This window comes from Argentina anserina, chromosome 6 (assembly GCF_933775445.1).
Source record: "Argentina anserina chromosome 6, drPotAnse1.1, whole genome shotgun sequence".
Lineage (NCBI taxonomy): Eukaryota > Viridiplantae > Streptophyta > Magnoliopsida > Rosales > Rosaceae > Argentina > Argentina anserina.
Window position 1 is genome coordinate 13,822,800 of NC_065877.1, and position 10,830 is coordinate 13,833,629.

Sequence of the window (10,830 nt, forward strand, 5' to 3'; positions counted from 1 at the left end):
TATATATTATATATATAATTAAATTAATCCTCAACATGATGAGAGAAAAATCTCAAATCCATTGTCCCTAAGATGGATGGATCTAATAATTAATTACTACAGATGAAGATCCAGACTCACATGATCTTGCTGCACACTCGATTCATACACGTACCGGCTTGTAGAATTACTAGAGCCACCTACAACAACCGGCTTCAGTTCTTCTCCGGCGAACAACGGAGTCACCAGCGGGTTCATCAAAGACCGGTCACGATTGAAACTAGGGTTAGCAGATGGGATCCGCCACAAGCCCAAAGGACTACCGTTTATGGGCGCGGATTGAGTGGCGCCGTAAGATCCACCGAGGTTTCCGTAGAACCTAGGACTGGTAGTACTAGTACTAGAACTGTAGTTAGTGTTCCAGGACGGATAGGTAGGATGATGATGGTGATGATGAGCAGAGCCAAGGCGGCTACTGTAATTCATCAAGCCGTACACGTGCGCAGCGTCGTGGGAGACCAAGCCTCCATGCACCATAGCCGACTGGAGATGCTCGCGCTTAGCGTGCTGCCGCTCTCTTTTGTGTGCGTTTTGGTGGCCGCCGAGGGCTTGGCTGGTCGGGAAGTTTCTGCAGCAGTAATGGCACTCGAATCTCCGGCTGCTCTCGCTGACATTTTCACTGTTGCTCTTGCTTATATTTGTGCTGTTGGTGTTCTTGTTGCCTTCTTCTTCTTTCCCGTTCTCAGACACATTGTTGTCGACCGATTCCTGCTCGTTGTTTGGGTCCCCGCCGGCCCCGAATTCGATGCCAAAGAGCCTAATGCCCTTTTCTTTGTTAACTGAAGGAGCCGGGCGGATGAAGGGCAGCTGAGAGAAGGATTCCACGTTGATGAAGTCTTGGGTTTCCCTCTCAATCTTCTCCATGATATTAGAGATCAGCAGAATCGAATCACTGGTTTTCTTTTGCTTTTGTTTGAGGGGGGTTGGGGTGCAATAAGAAAAAAGGAGGGGGCAATGAGGAAATGAAGAAGCAAAGAATTGGAGAGAATGGGAAGGGAGAGGAGGAGGAGTCAGATATGTGGGAAGTTGATGATGAAGAAGAGGAGGGAGTGGGACCTATAAAAGGGGTGAGAACTGAGGAGTAGGACTGTGATTCTTGGACAATTGGGGAGGCTATGACCCATCTGAGAGTGAAGGCCTGACAAGGCCATACAACACAAAGTTTGAGACTAACTAGCTTTGCTTTGGCTTCTCAAAGTACCACCTTTGCTTGCTTCCTTTCACTTGTGTTTGGTTTTGCAATGAGGAAACTAGAACTTTCTTATTGCACCCCTGAACTTATCATTATTTTGAGTCTGACCCTTGTTATAAGGAAGGTCATAAGTAGTCATCAATCCAACAATTATGCTTATATCCTAATCTGATGATAAAGATGAATTTATTTAATGAATCAATAATTAATTAATGATGGTAGTGTAAGAGTTATGATGATGGGGATGTCCATATATGATGGAAATGATGGAAGCAAAAGTTTGAGATGCATTAATCTCATAAGGAAACTCTGAAACTGAAACAAGTAATTAATCAAGAGGTTTAAAGAGCTAGGGCACTCAATTAAGAAATCTAGAGCAGGAATCTAGCTAGATGGGATTGATAACTACCAAGTACTTCCTGATTTATTTTAACTTCGTTACCTAATTGGGGATATTGATTTAAACTAATTAAGGAATCACTTAATTAGTTAAGTAGCCTAGCTAGCTAGCTCGATCATGCGGGTTAATGGAAGGGTTAGCCTCTACATAACTAGATTAAGAAATTATCTACTTGTAGTTCATTTATGTACTAATTTAGGTATAAAGCTGGCAATTCAATCAATAGAGATCGGTTATCCTTAATTTCCAAATTAGCTCTTCTAAAACTTTACGTTGAATCAATCCAAATCAACAGTCCGGCGTCTCCTAAACACGATCATCTAATACTATATATGTCAATTCTCATGCGTGACTCCACCTTCACAATTAATTGATCATCTGTAATTCCATGCATGCCACCTCAAACTGCCGCGCTTATTGCAAATTCAGAAGATATTTCAGTCAATATACCATATAATATTGGAGAAATATGGATCTCTACCTCAAACCCTATTTCCATGTTAAACATAATTTCCAATTAATGTTAAGTATAGTATGTGTTATCGAATGAATCACAAACTACAATTGATTGTGATATTCAGGAATTAGGAATCAAAACCAATGGACTACGTACATAATGAATGCAAATAAAGAATGAGTCGGAGCAAGTTATCATCTGAGATTTGCGAATACAGGTTTAGAGTTCTTGATTTTCTTAATTTTAAAGAATATTGGGTATATTTTCACTCCAACAGTTTTCCATTACATTCTCAAATAAAAGAGAGAAAAGACAAGAAAACTTAAATGCAATGACAAATGAATTCTCAAATGGTGGTAACTTAATTAGGGACCTACAAGGGCGTAGCTACACACGGGTATAGTTTTAAATTATTTTAAAACTTGTTTTTTAACTAAATTTTAGTGTACATTTTTTTTTAAATATTAGCCAACCTCAATTTCTATATATATACCCTATAAATAATCGTATCCAACACAATCCATTATGAAAATTTTGGCTTCGCCCTTAAGGACCTATAAACGCAAAACGTTGGAGCATATAAATACATTGTGATATCCGAAGAAGATGCAGCGTAGTGAATCGCTAATTACATGAGTATGGACGTCTGCACGCAGACGACACACACGCACACCATTGGGATGATTCTATGATGATCACTTAAAGAGCGACCTGAAACACGAAGTGTTGGATACTTGATGTGATATGTGTAATCACATTGTGATGTCCCCAAAAGATGCAGATAATTAATTAGTAACTTGCTAACTAGATGGGTAACGATGTCCAACCACACGTACACTAAGAAGATGATAGTTTTTGTGATTAAAATTCAACAACATGAAAGTGGTCAAATTGAAATAAGATCGGTACAATGATGATATGCGGGTCACGCTCGTTGTTTAACATGATATCAAATGTCACAATTACCATCTATGGTTCTTGTGGCTTCTGTACATGAGTCTATCCTAGCTTTGCGTCCATTTTATCTTTTCTAGATTCGAATCGCAGTTTCGTTCAATTGTTGCCCCAATTTCAAAGCCCTAGCCTCAAGTAGAAGGAATAGTACTTGATGTTAATTATCAATCATTCTACTTAATTAATTGGCTGTAGCTTTACCGATTTATGCTAGTACTCTAATCTGGCGAAGAGTTTTTTTTTAAACACTTTGAGATGGAATGATCGTATTAGAATATTACTTAATTATTCAACATAAAAAGCTAAACTCAAGTAAAAAGGCTAGTTATGGTATCATACATACGAAAGATTCATTGAAGTTCTCACAAATTAGCTTAGAAAAGTTCACCCTAACACTCTTTTTTGTTTCTTTGAAAAATGATTGGTACGGCTACCATAAGCTTTAATTAATGAAAACATAGAATACAAGAGTTGGGGCATTATCTTTTCTGGGACGTGAATTGACCGGCCTATTCTTAGTTATATCAATCCTTCACCAAGAACTTAGTGGTGCACTATGGATTATTGGATTTAGATCGGTTGCACAACTTTCTAATAGGAACTTGATAAAAAAAAACTTTCTATCAGGAACTCCAAATTTAAATTTGTCTACATTTGTTAATAAATACATTAATTTTGTCAATGATGAGTTTGTCTATGGACAGAACTCACGATTGAAACAGCACTCGGCATGGATTCGAAACCTTTTTTTTTGTTGAGAGGGACTTGAAAGTAGTTTGAAACATTGAATAGATACGAGTATTAAAATATTGCGGTCGTTAACCAATGCAACTAGGGTACGGTTTAGATCGTCATCAGCCGGATTTGCTGACAAGTTTTGCTGTAAACGAAACGTAGATCTAAGTCCACGATATGTCAAAGATCGTGTATGCGGAATAAAAGTTAATAATTAGCTTTATCTGCTGCTAATAATGCAGTCCAAGCACAGTAGCATATAGTATACCAAAGTTCAGAAGACGCTTTTCTTTTATTTGTTTCTGCGCGATCTGTCTCTTCCTCTCAATGGCATGTACGTGTATCCATCAGTCACCATGGCACCTCCTTAGTAAGCTTTCTTTGTAAAAGTCTGTGTTGGCATAGGCTTATGCCCGCCATAATCAGCACAACTACCAGCGCATTAAAGCTAACGTATAGCACAATCCAACAACACTAACAGCAAGTCAGCCGCGCTAACTACACAACGGGCCTCCCCACGGCCCAAACTGACTACGGACGTGCCCTCACGCGCATCTCAAAGAAGGCTCCAGAGAGCACCTTAATCGGACGTCGTCCCACATCGAATGGCAAGTAAACGATCCACTTCAACTCAACAATAAAAGGTCAGACTCTTGACCTTACAAGGTAAGTACACTAAGCTTCCTACCATCACTCTGCACGAATTATCATTGCCCTGACTTGAGCGTCGGAGAGTCGAAGACCACGCCGCCGTGGTCTCCACTCTAACGACGTGTGTTACCCGTGGCAGGGAAGTGATCGGAAGTACGGCGTACTACATAGACGTGGAGCACGGCGTACTGAATCAAGTATAATCACAGCATTAACATTGGCGCCGTCTGTGGGAAACCGCAACAAAAAGTCAAACAAAAAAAAAACATCCCATGCAACACCTAGCCAAACAACTACACTTCGACATGGGCACTACGAATCCGTCCCCCTCTACTCCGGCAGGCGGTCACATCGAAGACGTCACAGACCTTAGCCTCAACCACCCTCTACCCTCCGCCAACGACCCTTTCATCCTCACACCTACACCCGGAACAGTCGTTAGTACCAATGCGACTACAGATCCGGCAACCGCCGCAAGAATGGAAAGCATGGCTCGCGACCTAGCCGATTGCCAGCAGCGCGAGGTACTGGAACGCGAGAAAGCAGCAGCTCTTCAGAGCGAACTTGACAGGATACGGACACAGCTCGAACGGGCTGAGCGCAGTCATTTACATGAGGAGTCAAATCGCGAGGGCAGCGCGCAAACAAGAGGACGAGAACAAGTTCGCTTAATTATCAGCTTGACCCCCTCCGAACTCGCCAAGAAACGGCCACCATCACCACGGCGTATCCATAACCGTGAGGAAGGAAGCACAAGCGTCACCTCCCGCTCCAGACCCCCCACAGCTGCTCACAACAGCGAGTCTGCCACGCTAGCCCTGATCTTGCAGCGGCTAACAGCGATAGAACAACGGGATGCCAATCCACGGTGCCAACCAGTGTTCGCAGCCAGGCCAGGCCCATTCACTACGAGAATAATGAACACCGTGCGTCCTTCTCAATCCAAGAGCCCAAAAATCACGCCGTACACAGGTGAAGGCGATCCATTCCGGCACATTGATAACTTCAAAAAAGTCACTGCCAGTAGAGAATTCGACGACGCCACCTTATGCCACCTATTCAGCGAAACCTTAGATGGGGATGCCATGAATTGGTTCTTTGAACAACCAGCGAACTCCATGGATTCCTTCGCGCAGTTAACCACAGCATTCCTTAATCGGTTTATACTCATGGCCGGGGCCGCCCACACAACTGATGGCCTATTTCAAGTAAAACAAGAAAGCAGAGAAACATTGGGCACCTTCGTCATGCGATGGCAGACTGCAGCATCCAGATGCCGGAACCTGAACAAAACGCTCGCCTTGGCTGCTTTTAAGGAAGGACTACGGTCAGAGAACTTCTTGTTCCACATTAATGTGGACCCTCGAATGCGCGGCGCCACATACGATGACATCATGACTGAAGCAGTACGATACGCTCAGGCAGAATACGTCACATACGGAGAGAAGCGGACCCCAGTACCATCAGACAAAACTACTATGACGCAAACATCTACACACACAGTCCCCCTCCAGCGCGAGCTCTTCCCAAACACAGAAGACCATAGCAAAGGCAGGAAGAGAGAGTGGCATCAAGCCAATCACCGTGATGCGCGTAACAACGATCGGCACAGGGGCCGGGACAGGAACAGAAGACTTGGCCAGGAACGTCACGACAACAAAGACCCCCGCCAAGTTAACGCGATGGGACGCCGTAGTGACCACACACTGCCTAGGGAAGAGACCCTGGAGGACTTTTTCCACGCACATCAGGACACGTTGAGGAAACCAGCAAGACCGCTACGCCCCCAAACCGAAGCGGAAACTGGTAAATGGTGCAGATTCCACGAAAATGGAAGTCATAACACGAATGATTGCCGCACCCTCCGCATATTAAGAGCCAATGGCGACACGGGAGTTCGCCCGGCGCAACAGAGGGTACAACAGAATGTGGTTGCCGCAGTCGAGACCCTACGCCGCATCAACGTTATAGAGGGAGGAGCCCCGAAGACCAACTTGTCCAACCGAGCAAAAAAGCGCCTTGACCGCAATAATCACCCAAGGCAGGTGTATGCCATCACAGGAGGAAACGTTAAACGACAGAAAGAAGGATGGAAACCGATCACCTTCACTGAGGACGAGGAAATTGGCATCTCCTTACCCAATGACGACGCTTTCCTCATAGACGCAATCCTGGGCGGACAATGGGATGTAGGGAAGATGATGATCGACACGGGATCTGCAGTCAACGTCCTATTTAAGGGCTGCTACGAAAAAATGGAGCGTAGCGGCAAGAAATTGGTACAAGACCACGAACCGCTAGTCAGCTTCTCTGGTGACATAACCCAACCCCTAGGTTCGGATTATATGACAGTACGTATTGGGACCGCACCATGCACAGTTTGCGTCGAAGCTGAATTCATCATAGTCGATGCCTACAGCTCATACAACGGGATCATCGGCCGACCTACACTTAACCGGATGAGAACCTTTATCGCCGGACACATGATGCTCATAAAATTCCCAACTCCGCACGGAACAGGACAGGTCCGGGGTTCACAATCCGTGGCAAAAGATTGCCAGACACGTGCAATTCGACAAACGCGCAACCGACATGAAATCCTGGCAGTACACGCCACAGTAAACTTAACTGACAAAGTTGTAGACGCACGAGATGGCGAAACGTCGAAGGGAAAGAGCAAGCAGAAGGCTACGCCATACGAGACAAAAATTCCGGCAAACCCCGAATCCTCATTGAAAAGCATTACGCCATTCGCAAGTCATCCGGAGCGCAAGATCAAAATTGGGGCAACTCTCAATCCCACTGTTGAGAGAGATTTAACAATTTTCTTGGGCGACAACATGGAAGTCTTCGCATGGTCTTATGAAGACATGCCTGGCATCTCGCCCGACATCATCATGCATGAATTGCACATCAAACCTTCCGCACACCCAATTAAGCAAAAGCGCCGAAGCTTCGACGATGAAAAAAGCACGGCGATACGCCAGGAAGTTGACAAATTAAGAGGCATGAAGTTCGTCCGGGAGGTACAGTACCCTGAGTGGATCTCAAACTGTGTTATGGTACGTAAAGCCAACGGTAAATGGCGTATGTGTGTGGATTACAAGAACGTAAACAAAGCATGCCCAAAAGACAGTTTTCCCCTACCCAGAATTGACCAGCTCATTGATGCCACGGCAGGTCACGAATTGCTCAGTATGATGGATGCCTACTCCGGGTACAATCAGATACGCATGAACCCGGCGGATCAAGAAGCTACGACCTTCGTCACTGATAGGGGCCTGTACTGTTACAACGTAATGCCCTTCGGATTAAAAAATGCGGGTGCTACGTATGTGCGTTGCGTCACACAAATGTTTGACCAACACATCGGTCGGGAAATCGAGGTGTACGTCGATGACATCCTGGCCAAAAGCATAAAAGCAGAAGACCATGTAACCAACCTCCGAACCATCTTCAATGTGCTCAAAAAGTACAAGATGAGATTAAACCCGGAGAAATGTTTTTTCGGCGTAACAACAAGCAAGTTCCTGGGCTACATCGTCAGTCAACGCGGCATAGAGGCAAATCCCGAAAAGATACAAGCCATCCTAGATATGGCGCAGCCAACACTCAAGAAAGATGTAGAAGCCCTCCAAGGCAGGCTCGTGGCATTATCTAGATTCATATCAAGACTGACTGACAAGTGTGAGCCGTTCTTCAGATTGTTAAGACGTTCTAAGAGTAAACTGATCGAATGGACACCAGACTGCCAAGAGGCCTTTCAGGGATTAAAAGATTACCTCGCCGCAGTACCATTACTGTCAACCCCGCAGCCGGGTGAACCCCTGTACCTTTACCTCGCAGTATCCACAACCGCGGTCAGCAGTGCCTTAGTTCGCCGTGATGGAACTAAAGAACTACCAGTTTTTTACGCAGGACGAGCCATGAACGGCCCAGAGACAAGATACCCAACATTGGAGCAATTAGCCCTCGCGCTCATCGTAGCAGCCAGACGACTGCGCCACTATTTCCAAGCTCACAGCATCCACGTACTCACAAATCAACCTCTCAAACAAGTACTACAGAATCCAGAACACTCCGGGCGACTCAGCAAATGGGCTATCGAGCTGACAGAATTCGACATCGAATACAGGCCACGACCCGCCATAAAAGGACAGGCCGTAGCCGATTTCATAGCAGAAATGATCCCCCGAGATACGGTGGAAGTGGAACCAGATAATGTCATCAACCCCGTCAGTATTTCGCCATGGAATTTGCACGTAGATGGCTCTAGCTGCGCAAAATCTAGCGGAGCGGGGATCATCTTGAGCGGACCGGGGGGACTCGAACTCGAGTATGCTTTAAAATTCAACTTTGCCGCCTCCAACAATGTAGCGGAGTACGAAGCACTGATTGCAGGACTACAATTAGCCCTAAGCACGGGTGCCACTAGCATTAATGTGTTCAGTGATTCTCAGCTCGTAGTCAATCAAATCACCGGGTCCTTCACTGCTAAGGATGAGCAACTAGCAGCCTACCTGGCGTATGCCACAACATTATTAAAGCGGTTCGAATTCTACCACATCAATCAAATACCGAGGGCCAATAACGCAAGAGCGGACTCCTTAGCAAGACTCGCCACGGCGCAACCCCACCAATGCCACAAGGATACCAGGGTCGAAATTCTCCACCATCCCTCCATTCACCAGACCTTGCAACAGATATGCCAGATAGAGCGCGACCAAGCCTCGTGGATGGATGAGATAGTAGCATTCAAGTGCAACGGCAAGCTACCAGAAGACGAGACCATGGCAAAACAACTAAGGAGACGGGCGGTAAGATATTACCTGCGGAACAACACACTCTATCGCCAAGGTCTACTGAATGCTGACCTCAAGTGCGTCACAACCAAAGAAGGCAAGCAGATCTTGAACGAAATCCACAGCGGTGATTGTGGCAACCATTACGGCAGCCGCGCATTGGCCGCAAAAACACTCCGCACAGGATATTATTGGCCCACATTAGCCTCCGATGCACAGGAGCTCGCCAGGTCTTGCCACAAATGTCAAATCCATGGACCCATACCACGCCTACCCTCCGAACCACTATCCTACATAGTCAGCCCGTGGATCAACTGCCTTTGGGGAATGGATCTGATTGGCCCATTACCCGTCGGGAAATGTCAATTCAAGTGGGTCATTGTATGTATCGATTATCATTCCAAATGGATTGAAGCTGCGCCCCTGACGGCCATAACAACCGAGAAGGTTCAAAACTTCCTGCAACGCAACATCTTCTACCGTCACGGTACGCCGGAGTCTATCATCACAGATAACGGCACGCAGTTCAACAACGAGTACCTCATCACTTGGTGCAAGGCAAGAGGAACTAAGCTCAAATTCGCATCCGTAGCACATCCAAAAACCAATGGGCAAGTAGAAGCCGCCAACAAATTGATTAAAAGCCTTCTTCGGAAAAAGTTGGGTGAAGCTAAAGGACTTTGGCCAGAAAAACTCGACGAGGTAGTATGGGCAATCCGTACCACACCAACAGAAGCCACGGGCGAAACTCCTTTTTGCTTAATGTATGGCACGGAAGCAGTTCTACCCATCGAAGTAATTCAGCCAACACAACGGGTTTCACTATTTGACCCCGAAACCAATTCGGACAGTATACACCTTGATAAAGATCTCTTGGAAGAGAAACGCATCACAGCGCATCGCCATAACATCCAGAACAAACAGCGCGTGGCACGTTTCTATAACTAGAGAGTCAAGAACAGGACACTACAAGTAGGCGACTGGGTCCTAAATAAGATCCAAACAAAGGTCACTGGACTACGCCCGAGATGGGATGGACCATATAAAGTCGTCCAAATCATAGCCCCAAACACGTACTGCCTAGAAGACAAGTACGGAGACAAATTAGCCCATCCTTGGAACATGGAACAACTCAAGTACTATTACAAGTAAGAGTCCATCCGTAGCACAAGGACCAACTGTTTGAGTGCTTTTGGCGCGCTGCTTTAGCTATCTTTGTACAAAATGGCTACGGCCAGGCTATCAATGAAATGAGGAATTTTTCAAACCATTGATCCTTATTACGCTAGCGTACTATGGCAATTAAATTCCTTCGACAGACAATTTCATTGTGCGCACAACGAAGATAGAATTAAGCATACAGCCAAAAGCACAAAACAACAACCACAATATTGCTACGGCAATAATATAAAAAAAACACGGGTCAAAAGAACTTCTATTCATCAAAAGATAGCAAGTTCGGCACAAAGGCCGTTACAGAAAATGCAAAAAAAAAAAAAAAAAATTACAGAAACATAAAGACTACGGCGACAAGAGACGCATTACAACGATCTTATCACCCTATCCTACTCCTCCCCCGCAACTAGGTACGCCAGCGTTG

The 10,830-nt window shown here is 45.3% G+C and overlaps 2 protein-coding genes across 2 annotated transcripts; one reads left to right on the plus strand and one right to left on the minus strand.

Moving 5' to 3' along the window:
• LOC126799327 (zinc finger protein 8) lies at positions 1-972 on the minus strand. Its single transcript, XM_050526511.1, has one exon. It carries the CDS (start codon positions 901-903, stop codon positions 97-99), a length of 807 nt encoding a protein of 268 aa, XP_050382468.1. The 5' UTR covers positions 904-972; the 3' UTR covers positions 1-96.
• A 3,761-nt stretch (positions 973-4,733) lies between these two features.
• On the plus strand, positions 4,734-10,178 carry LOC126796919 (uncharacterized). Its single transcript, XM_050523635.1, has one exon. The coding sequence runs from the start codon at positions 4,734-4,736 to the stop codon at positions 10,176-10,178; it is 5,445 nt and encodes a 1,814-aa protein (XP_050379592.1).
• Positions 10,179-10,830: the final 652 nt, after the last annotated feature.

What these genes read in the sequence shown, in the direction of transcription:
- LOC126799327 (XM_050526511.1), bottom strand. Translation starts at nt 903, where the DNA reads ATGGAGAAGATTGAGAGGGAAACCCAAGACTTCATCAACGTGGAATCC.
- LOC126796919 (XM_050523635.1), top strand. Translation starts at nt 4,734, where the DNA reads ATGGGCACTACGAATCCGTCCCCCTCTACTCCGGCAGGCGGTCACATC.